This window comes from Cyclopterus lumpus, chromosome 17, assembly GCF_009769545.1.
Source record: "Cyclopterus lumpus isolate fCycLum1 chromosome 17, fCycLum1.pri, whole genome shotgun sequence".
NCBI classification, from domain to species: Eukaryota; Metazoa; Chordata; class Actinopteri; order Perciformes; family Cyclopteridae; genus Cyclopterus; species Cyclopterus lumpus.
In genome coordinates, this window is record NC_046982.1 from 21,420,381 (window position 1) to 21,446,351 (window position 25,971).

The following is a 25,971-nucleotide window of genomic DNA, read 5'->3' on the forward strand; positions in this document are numbered from 1 at the left end:
CGTGGAGTAATAATAAATGTAATAAAACAGCTGGTTTGTGTTGCCTCATTTCAAAACAGAGGCGTCAAAAATACCTTTTTATTTGAATTGATTGCCTGATTGTTGCAGCTCACATAAGAAGTCAAAGTCAAATGTTAAAACACAGAAAATCTGTCGGCTCCGTTTACATCAAGGATGCAAAGATTTGACATAAAGTCATCAAGGATGCAAAGATTTGACATAACGGACCAGTTCGTTGACTTGGCAAAGTAAATCCCCTCCACTCCTCTTGACCTTAAGGTGACCTTAACATTCCTCACGCTATAACTTCATCCACTTTGCGGTTAGGAGTTGCCCCGCGGCCCGGTTGGTACCGTATGCGTCACTGAACCACTTGAGATGCAGCATAATGAACACGATCCAGACGTATAAAAGGGCTCATCGCGAAACATGTCCATCCTGCAAGACCGCGCTTTGGGTTGAATCCACACGCCTTCGAGGATTAGCCAAATTTATGAAAACAACAAAGTAACCGCCAAAAGAGCCACGTGATAAAGAGCAGGCTCCTGATGTAAAAGTCCTCCAACTACTTCCTGTCTCTTCCAGTGTGAGTGAATGCATCAACAACAACAAATTAAAAAATCAACTCAAGGGCTTCTTCAAAAAGCCGAATCCGAGATGGTCGTGACCGGCGAAGGCGAAAAGTCCTTTTTTAAAAAGGTGGAGTTGTACCGGAGAGAGAACCGGAGAGAGAACCGGAGAGAACCGGACACGCGGCGGCCCTCTTCAAACGGATGCAGTGGAAACATAAAGCTCGTGAGCCCTTTTCTTTCTTTTTTTGCATAGCAACAACAAAAGTATAGCGTTAATAATCACAACACAGACAGATTTACCACGCGCACGTTATTGATGCGCTGAGGGGCGCGAGTGTGTGTGTGTGTGTGTGTGTGTGTGTGTGTGTGTGTGTGTGTGTGTGCCAACAATAAGGTCAGCTGTTGGAAGAGTTGCTGTGGAGGTCATTCATTGGCCGATATTCACTGCTCCCAATCTTTCTTTCTTTTCATTTTTTACGGGTTTCCTGCGCTGCCCTTAAAAACTAAAATGTTAACACAAATTCAACTTAAATGTATTTTAAACTTTTAGAGCTGTATACTGACCGCCTGTACCCATCCAGCCCCCACCACCCTCCACCCCAATGTACAGCCAGGCCTATAGCAGACTGCATGCACAGGTAGTGGCCACTGTAATGCCCCCCCCCCCCCCCCTGACTGCCAGGGGAGTGCACCTATCTTACCTAGTGACAGGGAGACCTGAGCCTCAGACCTGCTCATTCAAACTCAGGTTAGAGCTCAACACGTTTATCATGAGGAGTCCACCTGATTCTCTGGGGGGGGAAACATCTTCCGCTGAAATGATTTTGGATGAATGAATAATGATGTGAAATAGATCAGCTGTATCATAACACACAGCTATCAATAATGTATCTCGGTTGTATATATATATATATATATATATATATATATATATATATATATATATATATACAGTAGGATATCCTAGCCTCACCGTAGCAGACTGCAGTGTTATGGGGCACAGCCTGCTTAAAATGGACCGCTATGAAAATTATTTTTTTCTTTTTTATCAAATCGCCTCCCAATACCTGCTTCGCACCAGTACCGCAGGTCCACGCGCCTATCGCAGGGTGGGTGGGGGGGGGGGGGGGGGGGGGGGGGAAACACCCTCTACCTGCACGCGCTGTAAGTTGAGCACATCTAAGTCAGCAGCGGTCATGTTTTCACCAAATCATAACCTCGTTGCACAACAAATTAGTATTAAATCAAAAATGTCCCCCCCCCCCCCCCCCACCCGAGAAATATGCACGCAGCGCGGCAGCGGCAGCGGCGGGGTCTGTCGAAGGGCGAACATGTTGAGGTGTGCGCGTGTGCGCGTGTGTGTGTGTGTGCAAGTTGACGCGCGGTTAACGAGGAGGGCTCTTTTTTGGGGGGGGGGGGGGGGGGGGGGGGGTTGCAGATGCGTCTTCGCTGCCTGTGAGTGTTTACCAAGAGCCCGCATGCCCCGCGCGACACCGGAGAAGCGACGTGAGCCACAGGAGGAAAAATGTCCCCCCCCAAAAAAAAATAAAAAATAAAATCAGAAATACCCCCCCCCCCGCCCATCTCCTCCAAAAAAAATAAATAGACACAGCAAACCCCTCCCTATGAAAAAAAAAAAAACAATACTCCTGCGTCTGCTGAGTAAACATGCAGCAGGATGCCACAACACTGCAACCACAAGCAGGAGGAGGAGAAGGAGAAGGAGGAGGAGAAGGAGAAGGAGAAGGAGAAAAAGAAGGAGAAGGAGAAGGAGAAGGAGAAAAAGAAGGAGAAGGAGAAGGAGAAGGAGAAGGAGGAGGAGAAGGAGGAGGAGGAGGAGAGCCACGCATTAGGGCGTGAGCGCGTGAGAGGCGCATACCTGGAAGATGCTCGGCGCGGCCGTCGCAGTTCCCCCTGCGCCTCAGCTGCTGAGACGGAGCGCTGCACAGAGACGGAGCCTCCTCGCATGCCCATTGGTAGGCAGAGACGCGCTGGTTGCTGCCTGGACTCCTCACTACAGCTGAGGTGGGTGGGGTGGGCTCCTCGCGCTGCATGCAGCTACGGAGAGAGAGAGAGAGAGAGAGAGAGAGAGAGAGAGAGATGGGGGACGTCGAGAATGGTTTCTTCCAACAAAAAAAAAAACTGTTTCTCCTAACTTTTTTTTTTTTTTTTCATATAGCAACAGTCTTTTAAAAAAAATGTTTTATTCTTCTATCTGGCACATTGACTCGAGTGATAACGGCCGGGCGTGCACGGAGCAGGCGAAGGTCCACGCGTGGAAATATCGATTTTCAGGAAACACGCTGTGTGTGTGTGTGTGTGTCGTTCCCCCCCCCCCCCCCCCCCCCCCCCCCCCCCCTCTCTCCATGTGACAGGTCTTCTACATGCGTCTCTCGCCCCAGCCGGGTGAGTTCTGGATGGCGAGCGAGCGGCACCGCGCCCTTGGTGATGTTGATGACTCGTCACCGTGTGTGTGTGTGTGTGTGTGTGTGTGTGTGTGTGTGTGTGTGTGTGTGTGTGTGTGTGTGTGTGTGTGTGTGTGTGTGTGTGTGTGTGTGTCCCACCCTCCCATCCAATGCCAAGACAGCTCGGCTAATTAAATGTACCGCTCGGGCCTTCCCGTGCCAACTGTGACATGCCGCACTCCGAGGGATCCCTTGTACGGAGGACCAGAGATCCACTGGCTGAAGCCTGACCCCCCCCCCCCCCCCCCCCCCCACACACACACACACACACACACACTCCCACCCAGGGGTGTAAGCCTTCCACTTTTGTTCTCCCTCCCTAATTGAGGGAGTGGGTCTAATTGGACGAGGGGAGCTTCCCAGTGCTGGAAAGCAAAGTGCAGCTCACGTGACCCGGTATACGGGCCTTTTTTGTATAGGACGCCCGGTTGTCACGGCGACGATAAACGACACACCTGGCGGGGACTCGCTGATATCCAAAAGCCAACCGGTGGATCTTCAACCCGGCTCTTTGCCGAAGTCCGCCCGGCCTGAACGCGGTCGGGGGGGCCGCTCGGCTACGATCTAGTAGCGGAGTTACGGCGAGCGTCCAATCGGCCGTCGTTCTCGACCTTCGAATGCGATTTCAGTCACTTCCCTTTTTGAGGTTCGTCTTTCAAAGTTAAAAGGAAAAAAGTTGCGCATTCCGTCTCCGGTCCAAATTGGGCCACAAAAAAAAACAACACAAACCAGTGTGCGATGTGCGTGTGAGGTTTTTTTGTGAGTGTGTGTTGCGTAACATTCTACATTCATACCGTAACCAAAGTCTTTCAACCTGTTGCATTATCCGACTCCTCTTTTCAATTGCATCTTAATTTGACGCCGTACAAAGTTCGCGTTCAGCCTCGGTAGTTTAAATATTGTAGAAAGTCAAACTCAAGCCAATAATGCATCCCATAATACGGGGCTGTCGCATCAATGTGTTGTTACACCTCCACCAATCACACTCGCTCAGCTCGTGATGACCCAAGGAAGCCGGTCTCGTTCGGTTGAGGCTTGAGGAAGGTCTGTGGCCATTGTTACTGGTTATGGTGGTGGGGGTCCATTGTTACTGGTTATGGTGGTGGGGGGCCATTGTTACTGGTTATGGTGGTGGGGAGCCATTGTTACTGGTTATGGTGGTGGGGGCCATTATTACTGGTTATGGTGGTGGGGGTCCATTGTTACTGGTTATGGTGGTGGGGGGCCATTGTTACTGGTTATGGTGGTGGGGAGCCATTATTACTGGTTATGGTGGTGGGAGCAATTGTTACTGGTTATGGTGGTGGGGGGCCATTGTTACTGGTTATGGTGGTGGGGGGCCATTGTTACTGGTTATGGTGGTGGGGGTCCATTGTTACTGGTTATGGTGGTGGGAGCAATTGTTACTGGTTATGGTGGTGGGGGGCCATTGTTACTGGTTATGGTGGTGGGGAGCCATTGTTACTGGTTATGGTGGTGGGGGCCATTATTACTGGTTATGGTGGTGGGAGCAATTGTTACTGGTTATGGTGGTGGGGGGCCATTGTTACTGGTTATGGTGGTGGGGGCCATTGTTACTGGTTATGGTGGTGGGGGCCATTGTTACTGGTTATGGTGGTGGGGGCCATTGTTACTGGTTATGGTGGTGGGGGCCATTGTTACTGGTTATGGTGATGGGGAGCCATTGTTACTGGTTATGGTGGTGGGGGCCATTGTTACTGGTTATGGTGATGGGGAGCCATTGTTACTGGTTATGGTGGTGGGGGGCCATTGTTACTGGTTATGGTGGTGGGGGCCATTGTTACTGGTTATGGTGGTGGGAGCCATTGTTCCTGGTTATGGTGGTGGGGGTCCATTGTTACTGGTTATGGTGGTGGGGAGCCATTGTTACTGGTTATGGTGGTGGGGAGCCATTGATACTGGTTATGGTGGTGGAGGGCCATTAATTTACACATTCACACAGTCATGCGATTTATTTATTTTATTTAAACTGCGTTGCATTTCGTCCGGATTATGACTTCCTCGTATTTGTTTAAAATAATTTAGAAATATAATAATAATAATATATATATTATAATTATTGCTATATTATTATATAATATATGTTCGATATTATTTAACGATCCACGTACCAAACTTTTGATTGATCAGGAGGCGTCGCTTTTAATATGAGCTGATCTTTTGTCTCACGTTCAGTCGTTCAGCGTGAGTTACCATGGCGATCGACCCCAGCTCTTAGGCCGCTTAATGTGTGCACGACCTTTGACCCCCCCCCCCCCCCCCCCCCCCAATGTTACTGAACAATTGTGATATCGCAAACAAATCTGATTGTGTCCTCTGTCAGATTTGCTGCATACGTGTGATGTTTTTGAGCGTCTTAAAGGCAAAACTCGTCATAGATTTGTTTCCCTTTCTTATGTATCGATGGCCCAAGAGCAAAAAAACTCCTGAAAAAAATATTTTTTTGCACCTTGTGCATGTCTTGGTTAGTTTGAGTCTGTTCTGTCCCACATTTTGCTTTATATTGCAATGTAGTTATACTCAACTCATTTCTATTCGTTGTTCAACGGTGTGTGTTTTTTAAAAGGTGCTGTAGACCCTCTTCCTGCCAACGTCGTATTCGAAACCCCATTTCCTTTAACTCCATAAACTCTCTTGGTGTTTGTGGTTCTGCACTTGAAGACGACCTCCCAGTCGTAAAGCTCCCCCCCCCCCCCCCCCCCCCCCCCCCCCTCCCCCCCCTGAGAGTCTGGAAGGTTCATTTGTTTACGTTGCATTCACACCTTTATTTATTTCTTTACCCGTAAGTCGCTAACTTGGTCAGCTAGTTGCAGTCGACTCATCAGAGCTCGAAGCCCCCAGAATGCAACAGTGATGAGAGCCGTTGGAGTGAATGGAGAAGCTGAGCAGCGAGCTCGTCACAATGAGAGATCTCTTTTCTCGTCACACGTGGCCATTCAGATCGGAGAAGCCTTAACCCACATTGTTTTCCACCAACAGTCATGAAGCGTATTATTATTATTATTATTATTATAACGATTCTCAGCTTATTCCTAAAACTGTGGATATAATTGATTGCATTGATGGTGCAGCCTGTAGGGTTCTGTGTGTGTTCCTCTCTGTCGTCACGGTGATGCAGGTGATTTTTCCTCTATTTTTAAAATGTTCCATCATCGCCATCTGAAAACAAGACCGTCATGACTTCCTTTCCATGAAGAGAGAAGCCATCGATTTCGGCTCAGCGTGGGGGGGGGGGGGCATGAAAACAGCCTCCTCGTTAAAAATCATAATTGGACCTCGGAAACGGTGCACGAGGGTTTGGGCTCGGGGTCGAAACTATTAAACGTGCACAACGTGTCTGCTGCCGGTCACACGTCACACCTGATGAAGGTGTTGAGGTCCATGAAGAGGACGTCCAGAACTCTATGGGACCAAGGAAGGACTCATTTCAGATGATAAGGCTTCACCATCGTGATAAAAAATAAAACTGTCAATATCCTTCATGACTTGTTTTTTTTTTTTGTTTTTTTCAATGTCAAGGTCATTCGTTGCTTCGCACCTGAAGGTCGCTGCAGTGCGTCGTCATCGTCCACCGTTACACAAACATCAAACTACGGAGTCGCGTCAACTCTCTCCGACAATCCTCATAAACTCCCCCATCCGTTGTGAGGGTCCAGTTCACACACACACACACACACACACACACACACACATTCTGCCCTCTCCCTGTCCCCAGCCCCGGTTGCCTAGGAGACAGCTGAGACGGGGACCCCAGCTCATAACACACCAATAGGGCCGCCGTGTGCCTGGAGGAGGAGGCATCGGGGCTGTGTAGCGCCATCTAGCAGCCGAGACGGAGAAAGACATTTAATGTGCCACGAGTTCTGCCTAGTAACCAAATATGCTGACTTCTCCTGAGATCCCAGCCTGGAATCTCTAATGAGGCCCACTGTACTGCAGGGCTCCCATATATATATATATATATATATATATATATATATATATATATATAAATATATATGCATGTTCAGTGTGGGGCCATTAGTCAAGTGGTACCCGACGAGGTCATCAGTGATGGATGGGACAGAATTAAGGGGAGGAAGTGTTTCTTATATGCAGTCAGGCAGCTTAAGCACTTTCTATCACATCTGGAGAGATAAACCTTTTACTGCAGGAGATTTATGTTGTTATTATGTTCAGCTTTTAAAATGTAGCATTGGGGGAAACTATCCAGTTATGTGTAGAAGTATTAATATAGAAAGTATTAATATATAAATATTAGCTCCAGAAACACATTTAAATCAGGCTCATATATGTAAATGCATCAATAATTAATGTCCTATATTATAATTATGTGAAACTAACAGAGGCCAATCTGGAAGAAGGAAATACTACTAATACTCTTTAATACTCATAAATACTAATACTCTTTAATACTCATTAAGTACTAATACTCTTTAATATTCAAGTACTAATACTCTTTAATACTCATAAATACTAATACTCTTTAATACTCATTAAGTACTAATACTCTTTAATATTCAAGTACTAATACTCTTTAATACTCATAAGTACTAATACTCTTTAATACTCTAGTAATAATACTCATAAGTACTAATACTCTTTAATACCCATTAAGTACTAATACTCTTTAATACTCTAGTAATAATACTCTTTAATACTCATTAAGTACTAATACTCTTTAATATCCAAGTACTAATACTCTTTAATACTCATAAGTACTAATACTCTTTAATATTCAAGTACTAATACTCTTTAATACTCATTAAGTACTAATACTCTGTAATACTCAAGTACTAATGGGATCATAAGTACTAATACTCTTTAATACTCTAGTAATAATACTCATAAGTACTAATACTCTTTAATACCCATTAAGTACTAATACTCTTTAATACTCTAGTAATAATACTCTTTAATACTCATTAAGTACTAATACTCTTTAATATCCAAGTACTAATACTCTTTAATACTCATAAGTACTAATACTCTTTAATATTCAAGTACTAATACTCTTTAATACTCATTAAGTACTAATACTCTTTAATACTCAAGTACTAATACTCTTTAATACCCATAAGTACTAATACTCTGTAATACTCAAGTACTAATGGGATCATAAGTACCAATACTCTGTAATACTCAAGTACTAATGGGATCATAAGTACTAATACTCTTTAATACTCTAGTAATAATACTCATAAGTACTAATACTCTTTAATACTCATAAGTACTAATACTCTTTAATAATACTCTTTAATATTCAAGTACTAATGGGATCATAAGTACTAATACTCTTTAATACTCTAGTAATAATACTCTTTAATACTCATAATTACTAATACTGTTTGATATTCATTAAGTACTAATACTCTTTAATATTCAAGTACTAATACACTGTAATACTCATAAGTACTAATACTCTTTAATACTCATTAAGTACTAATACTCTTTAATACTTAAGTACTAATACTCTTTAATACTCATTAAGTATTAATACTCTTTGATACTTAAGTACTAATACTCTTTAATACTCATTAAGTACTAATACTCTTTGAGTAATGCAGGACTTTTAGTTGTGATGAAGTATTTATTTACTTGTACTCAAGTAAACGATCTTCAATGTACTTCACTTATTATATTGATGTACTACATACAAACCAAGTATAATCATTTTTATTATAACTATTGTGTAGAAGTCTAAACATAATATTTTGTCCACTTTTAGTATCCTGCCGATCAATAGGTCCACTCTGTCTAATAATAATAATAATAATAATAATAAATACACAACTATACACCAACCAGTGATATTTCTTTTATTATTTTGATGTAAAATCCTACAATGCAACATCATTCATATTTAATGTGTATTTCTGAGGCTGCATTAACGTCTTTGCTGCGTTCTAATGTTCAGCCGGAGGCCGCGATGCTAAATATATATATATATATATATATATATATATATATATATAACTTAATATACTGTAACAGCTTTAAAATAAATGGAACCGGGGGTTTAAGTTCCAGTCCGGGTTCTGCGACCTAGAACCCGTCGGTTCACACGGAGGTTCCTTCTGTAACACACTGCAGTTCATTAACTCTAGTCGACGTGGTACATGTTAAAAACATCAAGTAAACAAGTAAACAAGGCCACATGTCTACACGGCGGGGGGGGGGGGGGGGGCACGCTGTGCTTTCTACTGAAGACGCATCGCCCTCCTTGTGCTGCACACACACACACACACACACACACACACACACACACACACACAAGGTTATTAAAGAGCAACTTCTTGTTTTTAGTTTTCTTTCTGACCTGAACTGGTTTCAGTGGTTGAGTGAAGTCGGCGTGTTGTTGTTGATATTTACACCACCTTTAAAAAAGAAAAGAAAAAGCAGAGCACTCCCAGCTGGCGGTGTTGTTGTTGTTGTTGTTGTTGTTGTTGTGCGTCGGTGGTTTAAAGGGTTTTAGTTTGGGCTCTTCTTAAACAATTCCTTTAAGTTGCTCTTTAACAAACATGCTCAGTGCCTCGAGAAGACAAACAACTTTGTTTACGCAGCTTTGTTGTTAAATATTTTTGTCCCGTGGTTTCCAGCGACGCCACGTTGACGCCCGACTCCTCAGAGCGAAGTTACGACTATTTTAAATGTGAGACACACTCAACCACCGTCAGCCATGTCCTTTCTGTGTGTGTGTGTGTGTGTTTTCCTTTAAAACGTATACCGAGGGCGATTGGACAAAAAGAAAGAAGGTAGCGAGCGCCACGAAGATCGACGTATAGAAAACCAAAAAAAAGACTGAATATCAAGCAGTAGACTCTTTTCGTAAAAGGGGGCGTGGCCTACGCTGTAGAACGGGGCGATGCTAACTGGGGGAACCGGAGGTCCTTTGCATTGTCTGTTCTAGGCCTCTGACTCGGACAGGTCGGTGGCGACGCCGCCGTTCAGCTCGCCCAGTCCCGTCTGCTCCTGGATGTCCGTCATCTCGCCCACGACGAAGGTCGGCCCTCCTCCTCCTCCTCCTCCTCCTCCTCCTCCTCCGTCTGGCTGCTCGGCCATCTGGTTGGTCAGGGTGGGCTCCTCGTCCAGCCTGCTGGAGATGGACCAGTAGAGGTGAGCGTCCAGTCTGGCTGCAGCCAATGAGAGCTCTCGAGCCGAGCAGGGGGGCGTGTCCACCTTGGAGGGGGGAGGACGACAAGTAGAGATGGTGAAATCAATAAACTCTTATTTCAGACGTCCACTCGATGAGGAGATGAGCAAGAAGAAGTAAGTCAAGTTTATTTATAGCGCACTTTTCATAAAGATTACGAGAGGTAAGATAATAAAATACACAATGAAGTAAATAAACTATTAAAAACAGATTAAAAGCAGGCCGAAGGAGCACGTGTTCAACGCCAGGTGTGTGACTGAAAGAAGGAGTTAAACACATTTATCTTGAGCTTCATTACATCCGTTTATTTTAAAGTACAGAAGTAACCTGTAGCGCTCACTACTCCACGTGTTCAGAGTATTGGACCAATTTCTCCAATTTCCTGAAGGCCAATTAAAAAAGAAAAGTTAAAAGCAGCGTAGTGTTCTGTTTAAAGTGGAGTCGGCGCTCATAGACTCCAGGAAGCCACCGCACCCCGATGTGGTGTCTTTATGCTAAGCTAAGCTAACCAGCGGCTGGTGGTGGGAGCTTCATATTTGTTTAAGTGTCTTTCCTTTTAAATGTTGTACTTTTACTTCACCGGGACGCCCTTTGGGAGTAAAACCTGCTCTGGAGATCAACTCCCCCACAGAATGATTCATTTATGGTTCATTTTAAATGATGTTTAGCATGTTGTGAGTGTGCTACGGTTTAAAGATGGATTATAGAAAGTGTGTGGCTTTGGTGCCTACCCAAAATAAACACTTCAGTTAAGAGCTTCAGTATTTTCCCAGCATGCCTTTCAACAAACCCCGAGCGTGAGAATTCAGTCCTCCGTGTAGGTGGAGACAGGAATAGAGACCCACTCACACACTTGTAGTCGGTGGAAGAACCGGCATGTCGGCCTTCTTCAGATACAGAGTTTATTAAATGTAACCCATAATAACCCTCACCTCGAACGTGTGATGGAAGGCTCCGTAGTCGATGTCGAAGAAGCCCTTCGCCAGCAGCATCATCGGGCTGAACCTGTGACCCCACATCACCTCCTCGGCCAGGTAGGAGCTCCTCGCCTGGCACGTCATGCCTGCACACGCACACACGAGAACGTCCTTCACGTGAACACAGACCCTCCTGAGCGAGTGACCACGGACCTCTTTCTGACCGGGGATCCGTACTCGGAGGAGGGCGGAGTACCGAAAACCCCCGAGGACCGGTGGAGTCCATCCAAACGCCAACCAGGAAGTGAGCGCGCTCCGCTTCTCAACGCGTCCGAGTGGGATCGGCGAGCAGGAGCGTGATTAACAGCGAGCGCGGTGGCGTTTACGGGGGGGGGTCGGGGCCTTGCTGCCTTGCTCAGGGGCAGATGAAGTGTGACATCATCCGGTTGGTTTCTCCGCCTGCTTGCTGCACACACACTGTGACACACTTGGGTCTGAATATATGTGTGTTCTTTCTGTGTAATCGCAGCATCACGAGGCTCTAAAGACGAGGAGATCTGAACTCACACGTCCTCGTTCCTCGAATGGACCGCTTGCTTTTCTGTAAAGATTACATCAGACTGCCGTGTGCATCTGCGAGATTAATCTCCCGACGCTCGATACTTGCTGTCGCAGCCAAAATATGCATTTACAACACAAAGGAGGCCTCGTTAGAACTTTACGGACAAATTAAATGGCGGGGCATTGTTTCCTCGTGCAAAAACAATGCTTTTAAAACAACAAATCATTTAAAGAGGTGATAAAACATCGCGTATGCTATTATTCATATGGCTCGTACCCCAATACGTTTATTTTTCCTTCTTCCAGGTATGCAAACAGAACATTTAATTGTTTTTATGTCGATTTTCTCGACCTGTATGATGTGTCAACAAGGTTCCTCACCGGTCGCCTCCACCATGCCCTCCAGGATGACCACGATCTCGAAGTCCTCCTTCTCCAGCTGGGCCTGCGACATGTCCCAGAAGGGCGACTGCGAGTCGATCTCGTGGGAGATCACCAGCGGCGAGACCAGGAAGAGGCGATCGTCGCCCGTCTCGAAGCCCACGCTGATGTCCGTCTGGTCCAGAGGGATGAACTCGCCTGCGGAGGAAACGAAAAAGGGCGATTGAGCGTCTTTATCGACAGCGCGAGATCCTCTCGGGGTAACCGTGGAAACCGTCTCTCTCTCTCTCTCTCTCACCCTCCTGCGTCTGTTTGGACTTGATGAGCTTGGCCCTCATGTTGGCCCCGACGATGTGCGAGCTCCGCAGGTCGCCCACCCTGAACATCAGGCACAGCTTGTCGTCCCGCAGGGAGATGACGGCGTGCTTGGAGAACACCAGCGTCTCCGCCCGCTTGTTGGGCTGCGAGATCTTCACGAACATGCAGCCGACCTGCGCGGAGGGGGAGGAGGCGAAGACTCAAAGACTCACGACGCGGCTGCAAGGAGCCTCGCATATCGGAGGATCATCCCCAAAAAAAAAAAAGAATTGAATGACTTGTTTCTAAATAACTAACAGGAGGCCGTGCAGCAGTGGGTGTTGAAACACAGGAGTCACACACTCGAATTGACCTCGGACTCGTTATCTCTTATGAGTAGTAAACGTTACTAATATGGCACGTTTCCGGCAAATAAATTCCGGCCCGGACGTCGGCGTGTGGGATTCATCCTCGTCAAAAGAGTTCTTACTCGGTGGGAAGAAGAAGAAAAACAATCGAGCTCCATCAGCACTTTTTCATTTCCGTGTCATTTTGTTGTTCTCTCTCTAACTGGAGTCCTCCTTTCAATCAAACAGCATTTATATAAGTTTTACATTATTTTGGCGCCTTTAGATTATTTAATGAAGAATCTGGAAAAAAAACAATTTTTTTCTCAAAATTTAAAATTATGTGGAAAATAAAGTAATCTTTTATTTCCCCTCAAATGAACACGATTATTGTCTTTTATCGATAACATCAACCACGATACGTCCCCCCCCCCCCCCCCGGTGCTCACCATGAAGGCGTTGACCATTGATCCCAGTATGGCCTGCAGCAGCAGCAGCATGGTGCCCACTGGACACTGGTCGGTGATGACGCGGTGGCCGTAGCCGATGGTGGTCTCGGTCTCGATGGAGAAGAGGAAGGCCGAGATGAAGCCGTTGACGTTGTTGACGCACGGCGTCCACGTGTCGTCCCCCAGGTGGTCCAGATCGCCCCTGAAGGGGGGGGGGGGGGGCATGTGTGAGGAGATGGGGGGGGGGGGGGGGGGGGGAAATGGACGAGAGAGCGAGAGGATTTATATTCTTAGAAGCGTTGTGCAGACACACGTCTCTCTTTTCACATCCGCGTCGCCTTTCAAGCTGATTCGGATGAACGGACGAGAGGGAATCTGCATATTAACCATAAAAAGATGAACCTGACGTTCATTCTTTTTGCTGATGCTGCAAAAGAAAAAGAAAAACATACTTTCATGCGGCGCCGGTTCATCACAGTCTCTCGGACTGCTCGCTGCCTAATGGGGCCTGATTAACGCGGCGCTGGCGAGAGCTCATTAATGAAAGTGGTGTTAAGTAGTCGATATGAAATATGACTCTACCCGCGTTGGTGACCGAGGGGAACGCGCGATACCACCGACGGCTCTCTGGCAGCGCTGACGGCCCGTACGCGATATGAAGAGGTCGACCGTCTTTACGAGACGAGCACGTTAGCTAATTAGAGCGGACGCGTCTGGTGAAGAGGCGACTCATCACGATGAAACACTCTGTGATATTAATGCTGCTTTGTCATCGGGGGGGTTAAAGGTCAGGCTTTGTTTAAGCCTTCGTTGCAGAAATGTCTTCCTCCGTCAGGTCGTATCGCCTCGTGATGAGTGCACAAGAAATATGATAATCGTCTTTCTTCCCCACAGTTTGATGGGAAGATCGATATACGTCTCTCTCGTATCAGTCCATTTGTTTATGAAGGCCAAGGGGGCGGTTAGCGTAGCTTAGCACAAAGAATGTAAACTCTCTGGTCTGAAGGTTAAAAACTCAAATCAGCCGTCGATGCTCTTTGCCGTAGCTTCATATCGATCGTCCAGATATCAGAATGGGGTCAATCTTTCCATCTAGCAAAAGAAAAAGTGAATGAGCACATCCCCAAAAATGTCAAACTTTTCCTTTTTAAGGAGGTGGAAGGGAGGAAGCACCCAGATGAGGAAAAGCCCTGTTTTTGATATCACAAAGTCTGAAAGTTTTTTGTTTTTTTTTAACATCAACTCAATACTTATATTTAATATTTTGAGCGACGCACACTCTCTCCTTCCCCTTCCTCTGCAATCTCACCGGCAGTAGGCGATGAGGTACCAGATGGCCCCGAAGAAGAGCCACGTGACGGCGTAGGCCATGACGAAGACGAAGAGCGAGCAGCGCCAGTTGAGGTCCACCAGCGTGGTGAAGATGTCGGTCAGGTAGCGGTAGGTCTCCCGCATGTTGCCGTGCTGCACGTTGCAGCGGCCGTTCTTCTCCACGTAGCGCTGCCGCTTACGCCGAGTCCGGCCTGGGGATGGGAGACGGGGGGGAGAGGGGGGGGCCTTTAGTTTCATTCATCATTTATTATAAAGGGAAGTCACATGCACAGCCACTCACCCCACCCGAACCTCCCCCTCTCCTTCTCCTTCTCCACCCCCGGGGTCTTCTTCCTGGGCTCGTTGGCTTGGGCCTCCCGCTCCGCCAGCTTGGCCTGGAACGACCTCTTGACCTTGGCCAAGGGCGGCTGCGGCAGCGCCGCCTCCGTGGCGACGGCGGGGTCCAGGTCCTCCGAGAGGCTGAAGACGCCGGCGGAGGCCTCGGTGGCCACCTCCACCCCTTCCCCCTTCTCCTCCACGGGGAGCGAGAGAGAGTCCGGCCGGACGGGGAAGACCGAGTTCTCCAGCGCCATGGCCCGTGTGCGCGAGTGTGTGTGTGTGTGTGTGTGTGTGTGTGTCAGGTGTATTAGCGTGTCACTGATATCTTCCCTATGGCAGTCTCTGTCCGGAGGCTTTTGATTGGACCATTTGTTTGCTTGACTGAAACCTGGAACACGAGAGAAGAACACAAATAGAAATAGGACCGATTTCCGGAGCTTTTCAGTCCCTTTAATTCCTCCGGAGATACAACTACTCGGCCTGTAGCTTACGCAGATCTGACTTCCTGTCTAATCACTTCCTGTCTCTTTTAAAAGCTAAATATTAGCACAAAAACGAAGAGGTTGATTTTACAACTTGACGTGAAGGGAGAATAAATCACTTTATCTGCTCAGCGGGACCAATGCATATAGAGGAGCACACTTCCACCGTTTATAAAGGTTTCATAAAGGGCTTTGGTGTGTGTGTGTGTGTGTGTGTGTGTGTGTGTGCGCGTGTGTGTGTGGTGTGTGTGTGTGTGTGTATGGTGTGTGTGTGTGTGTGTGTGAGTGCACTCACTGCTTTGTTAAACGTGCTTGTTTTATGCTGCAGGGATTTCTTACATAAGTGGCATATAAATAAGAGAACCTGAAACACATGTTTGTTGGAGTGTCGCTGACATTTATTAGCTCAGTAAAATGGACTCCTGCTCCTCTTTAGCCGCGTGCGCGATGCGCGTCCATTTGGACAATTGTTGGGGGGGGGGGGGGGGGGGGGGACTAGAAGGAGACTGATGGTGACAATCAAGATGACGCACTCCTCCTGATGAAATAGACCCTTAGAGGGTCTCTGTGCGCCGGGCCAACGGGCTCCAGAAAGCAACGAGGCGAAGCTTGGAGGATTATTTACAGCTGGAGATAATAAATAAATAAATAGATCAATAAATAAAAACATTACCTGCTCAGTGGAGCGACGGGTAGACGAGACCCGGATGGGTTTTATCGCAAGAAAAAGGAAAATCTGATCCGAGAGCGAGCCGCGACTGTCCGCCTTGGTTCGATGACACCCATCGCTGGTGCTCAGCAGCGTCGCAGCATCTCTCCCCCCCCCCAAAAAAAACCAAAGACCACCTCGATGCAGCTCAGAGTAAATAGAGGGCGAGCACAGCACCGTGCGCGGAGAGAGCACGCAGGAAAAATAGGGAAGGAGAAAAAAAAATACAAGACACACACACACACACAAGAAAAAAAAGACAATCAAAATAAATGCTCACGGCGTTCGTTGGAGCACATGTGTCGGGCGGTGGGCTGGAGAAATGGTGGCAACAGGACGACAACCCGGCAGCAGAGAGAGCTCCATCATCTGCGCCTCCGATGGACTCGGTCAGGTGTGCAGCCACTGAGCGGAGGATGCTGTCATCAGCACAGCCTGCAGGACAATAACAAGACTCATGTCCCTCCTCTGAAGGCCTTTGGGAGAAAAATGCATGTCATAAATACATTGCATTTATTGTCTGGTCAAAAAGGGCGTAGTGTATTGGGGCTCGTTTTTTAATAGGCCTACATTGTTTTGTTTTAATGCAAATATGTGTTTATTTGTGGCTCTTTTTACAAGAAAATAAATAAATACGCAAGACCCCACTTTGAAATGAATATTAAATAACTTATCCTGATATTGCACACACACACACACACTTAATTTTTTCATCGAGAGCATCAGCGACTCGATGGTATTGAGCGTTGCGTCGAGAGCCGCCGTTCGGCCTCCGGGCCTCCAGGTGGCGCTATACGTGTCAACCAAAAACCGCCGCCCGACGTCACTCGCTCTCCCTTTCCAAGATGTCGGTTTACGGGCCAGTGGTGAAGATTCACCCCGTCGTTCTCGCCTCCATCTGCGACTCTTACGAGCGGAGAAACGAGGGCGCGAGCCGCGTGATCGGGACGCTGCTGGGTGAGCGGAAGGTTTCCACGCGCGTCACCGGGCGATAAAGCGCCGTGAAAATGAAGCGGAGCGGCGGGGCTCGACCGGCGGATGTTAGCTCCAATGCTAACGCACGTTGGCTCGTGCGAAGCTAGCGTAGCTCCCTAGCTTAGATTAGCTTCCTAGCTAGCGTAGCTCCCTAGCTTAGATTAGCTTCCTAGCTAGCATAGCTCCCTAGCTTAGATTCCTAGCTAGCGTAGCTCCCTAGCTTATATTAGCTTCCTAGCTAGCGTAGCTCCCTAGCTTAGCTTAGCTCCCTTTATAGGCGCTGGCTGTTTGAGAGCTAGCTTTAACTCACTTTTAACTTGTTTCTCCTTCTCAGGTACTATTGACAAGCACTCCATCGAGGTGACGAACTGCTTCTCGGTGCCCCACAACGAATCTGAAGATGAGGTACGTCCCCCCACACACACACACGCACACACACACTCGGCAGGCCGGTGCGTGAACGTCAGCTCGAACATGAACATGCGCAATATATTAAAAATAAATAGAATATTAAAATGCCTAACAAAACAATAGTGCAAAATGGAGACAAACAAACAATGTTACGATGTTGTGGTTGAGTGAATAATAATAATAATAATTTGACCAGAGGTGATTTTTATTATGAAGTCTTATAGCAGTGTGCAGGAATGATGACTGGGTTATCCAATATGGATAATAATGTATTCAGTGTCCTCCTCTGCACCACCAATGATGGACCCGGTTTAGGTCTGTTGGCGTCTGTTTCGTCAGCCTTAATAATAATAATAATAACTTTTATTTATATAGCACCTTTTTAAGAAGCAGGGTTTACAAAGTTCTCTACATAGAAACAAAACATAACGTCAATACAAGTAAACATTTCAGAAATACAAGAGGCAAAGGAGACCATACCATATAGGCAATGAACACAATAATGGAATAGAAAAATACAAAATAAAGCAGAACAGACTAATTAAAACAGGGGGACCAAAGAACTACATAAAAGGACGACATCACTTAAAAGCAGTTCTATAAAAATGGGTTTTAAGAAGTGATTTAAAAGAAGCTACTGATTCTGCTAGCCTTATCCCCTCAGGGAGGTCGTTCCAAAGTCGAGGGGCTCTGATGGCAAAAGCACATTGTTGTTTTCCATTTTAATGGAAAATAATAATGCAGAAACTGAGCCGCGTCAATCGCAAACCAACGCTGATGTTACACGAGAGGCGGAGGAGAGACACACTGCACCTCCTGCTTGTGATTGTTGTGTAGACGTCTCGTGGGAATTTTATAGGAAATCCAACACAATCTTGTCTCTGGATCTTTTCCTGCAGACGTGTAGTTTGTGTTGACCACGTGAGTTGTAGGTGGCTGAACCTTAAACCCTAAAGGGGGAAAGTCAAACATTATTAATTATATTATATTAAGAGGCTAGATGTACAAAGAGCATTGTGCTCTTGTAAACGATGTGTGCTATTGCCGTGGTGCAATGTAACTACCGTATTTTCCGCACTATAGGGCGCACTGTCGCTTTTTGAGAAAATTAAAGGCTTTTAAGTGCGCCTTATAGTGCATTTATGCTACTCAATTACTGTACTTGAGTACCATTTGGAGGTATTGCAATTTTTACTTTACAAATTGTAAATCAACAAATAAACTGTTGTCCAAAGTATATATACAGTGATTCAATTTAGCTCCACCTTTACCAGCTGCAATATTAAAGTGATGAACACATTAATGCATCTATAGTTATAATCCAATGATGTACATTTAATAATAATAAATCAATATAAGGGGGCCGTTCTGCATAATAAAGACTATTTTATTTTTTGTAAGCTACTGTATGTGTTTTTTAATGCTCATACTTTGAGAACATTTTGAAACTGGGACCAATTAAGTTGTTTATCTTAAGATTGTATATAAATAGTGAAGAAAACAAACAACAATGTGTTAAATTGTTCCCTCTTTTCTGACTGGCAGGTTGCCGTGGACATGGAGTTCGCTAAGAACATGTACGACCTCCACAAGAGGGTGTCGCCCACCGAGGTCATCATCGGATGGTGCGTCAGTTGAGCGAATTTTAAATGTATAAAATGGAATGGGGGGGGGGGGGTATATAAAATGTATAATCTCACCACGGTGCCGTCCGTCCTCACAGGTACGCCACGGGCTTCGACATCACGGAGCACTCGGTGCTCATTCACGAGTACTACAGCCGCGAGGCCACCAACCCCATTCACCTGACGATGGACACGGCGCTGCAGAGTGGCAAGATGAGCATCCGCGCCTACGTCAGGTCGGCTGATATTCCCGTTGTGTGTGTGTGTGTGTGTGTGTGTGTGTGTGTTCGACTCCAGATTGTGTTGAATGTGCTTGTTTATCTCCCACACAGCGCGCAGATGGGCGTGCCAGGAAAGACAGTTGGTGTGATGTTCACCCCACTCACTGTCAAGTATGTCTACTACGACACTGAGAGGATAGGCGGTAAGAACACAAACGCATGAAGATGCCTGTTTGTTACTCACTAAGTAGCTGACTGTTTTTCTTTCTTTTTTTGTCATGGAGATAAATATTTTAATTGCAGTGTGTAAAAACGTGCATGTCGAGGGTAAATCAACTTAAATACTGCGTATGGGGCTAGCCATGCCGCTTTTATCCTTTACCCAAGGTGCTTGGGGGGTGGGGGGGAGAGAAGGGGTTGCACTAATGGCGTGTCTACTGTTACTAAGCAACCACAACCTGCGTGCTGCCGCGGCGATGATGATGATGTATTTGCTGTAATTTAAAGAAGATAAATGGGTTTCCAGTGCCGTGAATGCCTCACAGTAGCTTTTTACTGCTCCGGCTGTCTTGTGTGGCCTTTTCAACCCGGAACACTCGGTCCTCGTACGGCGGCGAGGGAATGACCCGACGCTCCGGGTGACCCTGCACCTTTTTAAATGATTAACTTCTCCTCCCGTGTAGACCAATATTTACGGAATAACAGAAAGATATCGGCCAGCTGTGATTGGTTGTTCCTCGTCACACAAGGTCAAAAAGTTGAACCGTTTATCTCGGGGTCCTCGCACGTTAATAAAAGCGCTGAGGTCCCCATACGATGTACTTTATTCTAACCGGCTCAGGACTCGGTGATTGTAGAACTGTGCTCTTAACGATTCCCACCCGTTGGTTCGCAGTGGACCTTCTGCAGAGGACGCGCGTGCTCCCGAATCGCACCAAGGGGCTGACCTCAGATCTGTCCCAGGTGGGTGGCTCTGCAGCCCGCGTGCAGGACATGCTGACCACCATGCTGGCGTACATCGACGACGTGCTGGTGAGTATCGGAGCCTCCCACGACGCAACGAACGCAACCGCGTTCTGCACGCCGCGTGCCGGCCCGCGGAGCTAACGCCGCTCTCTCCTTTCTCAAGTCTGGCAAAGTGGCGGCGGACAACAGCGTGGGTCGCTTCCTGATGGACCTGGTCAACAAGGTGCCCACCATCTCAGCCGAGGACTTTGAGAACATGCTCAACTCCAACATCAATGTGAGTGCTCCTGTTTTTCTCCTCATCGGTGCTGCACACTTCCTCCGTTGCCTCTGGTCTCGTCCTTCTTCACTCAGACATCGTGGTCATTGACTTGTTCAAGGAGCATAATGAGTGTTGATGGTCATCGCCGTGAAGAAGCTCGTCATGACAACCTGTAAACGCTCTTTGTTTTGTTGCAGGACCTGTTGATGGTGACCTACCTGTCCAACCTCACCCAGGCACAGATTGCTCTGAATGAGAAGCTGGTGCTGCTCTGAGAGGGATTTCATTGAAGTGATATTTAATTTTGTACAATTTTTTCTTTTCTTTTTTTTTCTTTTTTTTCTGAGGGGGGCTGAGATGATGAATAAAGATGTTTAACACAGTCTTACCGTGTTAACTTAGATCTTTGGTAATATTGTTATTACTAACAATGCACATTTAGTGTTCTCAAAAATGGCTAATGAACAATAATGGAAAAAGATGGTGTTTCTAATGTAATCTGGCTTTTTTTTAAAAAATTTTAATAAATGAGTCACGTGTTAGTCCGCTCTCATTATAACGGCATTACGGTGTTTCACATTCTAGAGCAGCGACTGATTTATAATAATTGATTATGAGACTAATCGGTTAATCAGTTGCTCTATAAAACATGTTTTTTAAATTTTATTGCTTATTTCGTCCAACAAATATATTCAATTTTTACTTTCATAAACTACGTCCAGCCCAAAAGAAAAAGGGTATTGCAAGAAGGCTTTTTAAAATGTTTTAATTAATTCTCTACATAAATATACATTCAGATCTTATAGCCCTTGTGACGGGCCATGCCCGGCCTGAGTTACATGCTTATTAGTGCAAGAGAGTGGGCACGAGGTCACATTAGATTACAGCCTGCCTAGGTAGCACGTGTCAACAAAAAGCAGATTTATTTGGTGGTGGTTGTTGTTGTTGTGTCACACTTATCCTCCTCCGGGTCTATGCTCTGAGTCGGTGCCTCCTTCGGCTTCGCCTCGGGGCTTCACCATCCTCTCCAGGGCGGCGTAGCTCCGCACCGCCCGGTCGTACACGGAGTCCCCGGTGCACTTGGCCACGGCCGCCGCCCGCTCCGGGTAGTAGAGGGAGGCGCTCACGGTCATCAGGGCCGCCGGGTACACGAGCCTCTTCGCCCGGGAGCCTCTGGCGAGAAACAGCCCCAGGACGCCGGTGAAGCAGATGACCCCCGCCCGCGGGTAGAAGTCCTTCGGCGGGTCCTTCAGGTAGGCGCGGGCGTCGCTCCCGCACCTGACGGCGCTTTGAACTCTGGGTTTAATGACGTCATAGGTGGCCCGGCACCACCCGGCGTACGGCTCCGTCAACCTCCGGACGGCGGCGACTCGCTGCTCCAGCTGACCGGCTTCGGGCTCCACGTGCGGAGGCTCCGGCCGCGGGGCGCCGTACAGGCTCAGCTCGTCCCGGAGCAAAGGGGCCGGGGTGTCCGTGTCCCCGGCACCGGGACCGGCGGCGAACACGGGGGTCGGCAATAAAGTCGCAGCTGCCGGCATTGCGCCACCTGTCACCTTCAACATGATCGCTGCGGGCCATGCGTTTCGCTACGGTGTCCGAGGAGGGACACGACGACGCGAAGCGACAATTACGCCGCCTTTCGCTGAATAGGAATAAGGTATTAACATACGGGTTCTTTACCATTACTGGTCCATTGTGTGTTATTTAATAGGCAGTACATGGTGGATATGGAAGTCACTTGTTTTTATTAAGTTATTTAATTGAGTTGATTTTTATGCCACTCTTTTACTAAATTTAATTGTGAGATATCGTACCACTAACTTCTATTTGACAGCTACTTTGTAGATTAGCGGTTTAAATAATTAATTTAACCTCGTTATAGATCAAACTGCTAATAATATACAATCTACAACATCATACAAAGTACCTAAAATGACACAATCAAAGTGGATATTAAAATGCTGCGAAACGTAAATCCATGCCATGATATTCTGACTAATTCGGCCCTTTTAAAAATGTTTAACTTTTCTATTTGTACTTACATTTTTAATTAAATTACTTTTTCCTGCAATGGTGTTTGGTTTCAATGTTTTCACAGTTTTTATTCAGCATGATATATTAATTGATTGTCGCAACGACTTTTTCCTGCCCCTCCAGTTCTCACCCGTTCACCGGTTGCCACGGGAACGTCACCGGTTGCCATGGGAACGTCAACAGAAACAGTCCCTGCCGTTCCCTTTTTTTTTTTTTTAATGGTCGCTCTTTTTCGAAGCAATTTATACAGCTGTTAGTTAGTTGTTTCTATATTTTTAATTAACGCATATATTTATATTTATCTATTGACAGATACGGTTTTATTCTGAATGGAGGGTCTTGGAGTGTCGTCCGTTCAGCACCTGCAGGCTCTCTCTTCCTTGTTATCGACTCAGCATGGTGATGAAGGTGATGAAGGCGATGAAGACTGCAAAGTAAGATGTCCTGCTCTCTGAGCCTCATTTGTTGTTTATTATTCTAAATTTCTCATGTCTCAAAATAAAGGAAGAAGACGCACAAAGCGACTTTAGTTCTTATTCACTTGTATTTATTTTATTGTCTTATAACTTCCTAAAGATGAAATGCTGGACGCCTTTAGTGTTTATTTGAGTGTTTATTTCTCATGTGGTTATCTTTTATTCCATGTGTCATCCTAGTAAATATCCAGAATATGTCTATTTAAGATATGTTTCTATGTTTAGCACTCCCAAACTCAGTATCGTACTCAGGTCCTATATTCTTTATGTCTGTGAAGCCGGAGACTTAAACGCTGGTTCACAATAACGTTGTTAATCTCAACAGAAGGGGACCGCTCATGCAGGACTGGGTCCCGGACACATCGGCCCTCCCCCCAAAAGAGACAAACAAGGTATACTGCTTTGTATCTCTCTCTCTCTTGCATGTAACTTCTAAAAAAAAAAAAACCTCTTCAGTCGTTCGCAGAACTTGTATTTCTGTTTATTTAGCGTCAACATCCCGTGAGAAGAAGAACAACAAAGACATATGGAGCGAGGAAGAGGTGGCCGAGGGCTCCCAGTACGACGACCTCGCTGACCCGCGGCCTCAACCGGAGTAAGAGCGCAGAAGGAATGACGCACCTCAGAGGGCTTTACAGTCTGTACACATGGGACGGCCCTGACCTTTGACCTCACTTCGGATCAGGAAAAACTCCCCCAAAAAAGCAGGAGGCCAGGCCCTTGAGACATGAGGCACACAGAAGGAGGCAGGGCCAATGAGGCAGGAGGTCAGGCCCAGGCCAGGGGCTGGATGCAGGAGTCAGGGGGCAGGGCCCAGGAGCCAGGACCAGCTTCAGACACAGCTGGTTCCATAAAAGAGGAGCTTGATAACTGAAGGCTCTGGCTCCCATCCTACTTTTTAGGACTCTAGGAACCACAAGTAGCCCCGCATTTAGTGAGCGCAGCTCTCTAGTGGGGAAATATGGTACTACAAGCTCCTTAAGATATGATGGTGCATCACCAATCAAGGCTTTGTAGGTGAGGAGAAGAATTTAAAATGTGATTCTTGATTTTACAGGGAGCCAGTGCAGAGCAGCTATAGGAGCAAAAGGCCCCGTCACCTCTCATACATAAGAGCAAGACACTCAGACTTTAGTTGTTCAGCCTGTTTTTGTAGTTGTTCTGGGTCCTTTAGTGTCTCTTTGCAGTTTTGCATCTCTTTGTAGTTGTTGATGTGTCTCTGTAGTAATTGTTGTGTTTCTTTGTGGTTGTTTTGGTCTCTTTATGGACTATTGGTGTGTCTTTTTAGTCGTTTCTGATTCTATGTGGTCTCTTTGGTGACATTTTGTTGGTGAAGGCCCGTCAAGGGGGGGGGGGGGGGGGGGGGGGGGGGGGTGGGTAGTACCCTGACACTTAGGGCCCCTGAGCCCGGTAGACCCGGTCAGTAATCCATCCATGAGTGAAAGGGAGAACGAGACACAATTACCCCTCAGCTGACACTCTTATTATATACACGCTTATTCATGTATGTTGTTGTTCTCCATTGATTCTGCCCACTGTGACGTCAAGTGACTTTAAGGTGTCCTACCTTTGTGTCCAGGTATGAGATCCTCCTGAAGCAGAGCGTGGGCACAGAGGATCTGTTCCTGGGCTTGAACAGAAAGGACCCGTCCTCCATGTGCTGCGAAGCCATGCTGGTAATTTATTTAATGTACCACAGCATTTGAACTACATGTGAATGTTTTGATGCCGTGAAAAGGATGAGATGTACACGCATGTGATCAGGCACACACAATCAGGATGCTCCCATTGCCGGGTTTTGAAGAATTCATTTTTTTCAGAAGATCATTTCAGGCTCAACAAAACCAGTAAACAGATTGAAAGTATTTATGGAGAGTAAAAAAGATAAGACAGAGTAGGTGTAACCTTTTAGAAAATCAGATCAAAGTTAAATAAAGGATATTAAAAATCTTTTATTTTTCACCACGATCCAGGATATAAAGATTTATTACATCCTGAGCTAGTTTATTAGAACTGAAAAAGCTACATGACTATTAACAATAGTGAGAAAATGACAATGAAATGCAAGAATCTGTATCCTCTTTGAATAAAAATAATAATAATAATAATAATCCATTTAATTTATATAGTGCTTTTCAAGATACTCAAAGACACTTTACATTATACACCGTAGACACAGCTACGGGGAGCAATGCAGGGTTAAGTGTCTTGCTCAAGGACACATCGACTAGGGCGGGGATTGAACTGCCAACCTCTTGATTGAAAGACGGGCATGCTAACCACTCACCCATAGTCCCCCAAAAAGTGAAGGTTGACCTGCTTGTACAATATTAAAGAGCTGGCTGACCCTTTGTTCTCTCTCTCCCGCAGGTGAAAATCAAACTACCCGACACTGAAGCAACAGATGTGGTCCTGGATGTGAAAGAAAAGTTCCTCGATCTCCGGACGCCAAAATAGTAAGCGATGCTTTGAGAAATGTTCTCTCTCATTGTTAATCCCCCATCAGACCCAGACGTTTCCCTTTGAATCCTCCGCCCTCGGCTCTTAACCCCGCGTTGCTCCCGTCTCCTCAGCAAACTGGGCCTTCACCTCCCGCATCCGACCCACAGCCACGGGGGAACGGCTCGGTTCTTCCCGGAGAGCGGCGCACTGGAGGTGACCCTGCTCTTTAAACGGCCCATGGATGAGATCAACATGCCGTGAGGGAGCGTGACCGCACGCACAGCCACTGTTGGGAGTTTTCCCTGATCCCATTCATGTTAAAATATGGTTTTCTAATAAACATTTGTCTAGTTATCTGTTTGTCATTTCAGGAGGAACCGCCTTGACGCGATTAAGGGGAAAGACATTAAAAGATCGATTAAAAATAGTTTCAAGCCTGTAAAGACGGCACAAATTCAATTTGATTAATAAAAAAATAATAAAAATCCTTTATTTGCTGCCTCAGTGCCTCAAAAATAAAACACGATCCAAAAGATGAAGAGATAGGAGCGGAAT

At 46.3% G+C, this 25,971-nt stretch overlaps 5 protein-coding genes across 8 annotated transcripts in view; 2 read left to right on the forward strand and 3 right to left on the reverse strand.

Moving 5' to 3' along the window:
* kirrel1b (kirre like nephrin family adhesion molecule 1b) overlaps window positions 1–2,626 on the reverse strand; it is a 17,090-nt gene extending 14,464 nt beyond the window's left edge. Inside the window, exon 1 of the mRNA XM_034555508.1 lies at window positions 2,452–2,626. Coding sequence (XP_034411399.1) covers window positions 2,452–2,626 — 175 coding nt within the window. The remainder of the gene's footprint in view (window positions 1–2,451) is intronic.
* Window positions 2,627–9,753: 7,127 nt separating this feature from the next.
* Window positions 9,754–17,426, reverse strand: kcnj9 (potassium inwardly rectifying channel subfamily J member 9). 3 transcript variants are annotated; one of them, XM_034554822.1, is made up of 10 exons: window positions 17,290–17,426; window positions 16,285–16,480; window positions 15,969–16,110; window positions 14,776–15,201; window positions 14,473–14,686; window positions 13,164–13,365; window positions 12,369–12,561; window positions 12,071–12,268; window positions 11,144–11,274; window positions 9,754–10,237 (listed from the first exon to the last, which is right to left on the reverse strand). In XM_034554822.1, the coding sequence occupies exons 4-10, from the start codon at window positions 15,065–15,067 to the stop codon at window positions 9,965–9,967; spliced, it is 1,503 nt and encodes a 500-aa protein (XP_034410713.1). In that variant the 5' UTR covers window positions 15,068–15,201; window positions 15,969–16,110; window positions 16,285–16,480; window positions 17,290–17,426; the 3' UTR covers window positions 9,754–9,964. The 3 variants fall into 3 exon arrangements, with proteins under 3 accessions (XP_034410713.1, XP_034410712.1, XP_034410711.1); XM_034554821.1 differs by lacking the exon at window positions 15,969–16,110 and having other exon boundaries at window positions 16,285–16,439; XM_034554820.1 differs by lacking the exon at window positions 15,969–16,110.
* Window positions 16,820–21,006, forward strand: eif3f (eukaryotic translation initiation factor 3, subunit F). Its single transcript, XM_034554883.1, has 8 exons — window positions 16,820–16,961; window positions 17,314–17,384; window positions 18,936–19,015; window positions 19,114–19,251; window positions 19,348–19,439; window positions 20,132–20,268; window positions 20,366–20,479; window positions 20,662–21,006. The coding sequence occupies exons 1-8, from the start codon at window positions 16,850–16,852 to the stop codon at window positions 20,737–20,739; spliced, it is 822 nt and encodes a 273-aa protein (XP_034410774.1). The 5' UTR covers window positions 16,820–16,849; the 3' UTR covers window positions 20,740–21,006.
* Window positions 21,007–21,214: 208 nt separating this feature from the next.
* On the reverse strand, window positions 21,215–22,058 carry LOC117746077 (MICOS complex subunit MIC26-like). Its single transcript, XM_034554896.1, has one exon. The coding sequence runs from the start codon at window positions 22,024–22,026 to the stop codon at window positions 21,421–21,423; it is 606 nt and encodes a 201-aa protein (XP_034410787.1). The 5' UTR covers window positions 22,027–22,058; the 3' UTR covers window positions 21,215–21,420.
* Window positions 22,008–25,769, forward strand: dnaaf6 (dynein axonemal assembly factor 6). 2 transcript variants are annotated; one of them, XM_034554899.1, is made up of 7 exons: window positions 22,008–22,121; window positions 22,811–22,932; window positions 23,300–23,366; window positions 23,464–23,569; window positions 24,554–24,650; window positions 25,345–25,430; window positions 25,548–25,677. In XM_034554899.1, exons 2-7 carry the CDS (start codon window positions 22,828–22,830, stop codon window positions 25,675–25,677), a joined length of 591 nt encoding a protein of 196 aa, XP_034410790.1. In that variant the 5' UTR covers window positions 22,008–22,121; window positions 22,811–22,827. The 2 variants fall into 2 exon arrangements, with proteins under 2 accessions (XP_034410790.1, XP_034410789.1); XM_034554898.1 differs by lacking the exon at window positions 22,008–22,121 and having other exon boundaries at window positions 22,668–22,932; window positions 25,548–25,769.
* Window positions 25,770–25,971: the final 202 nt, after the last annotated feature.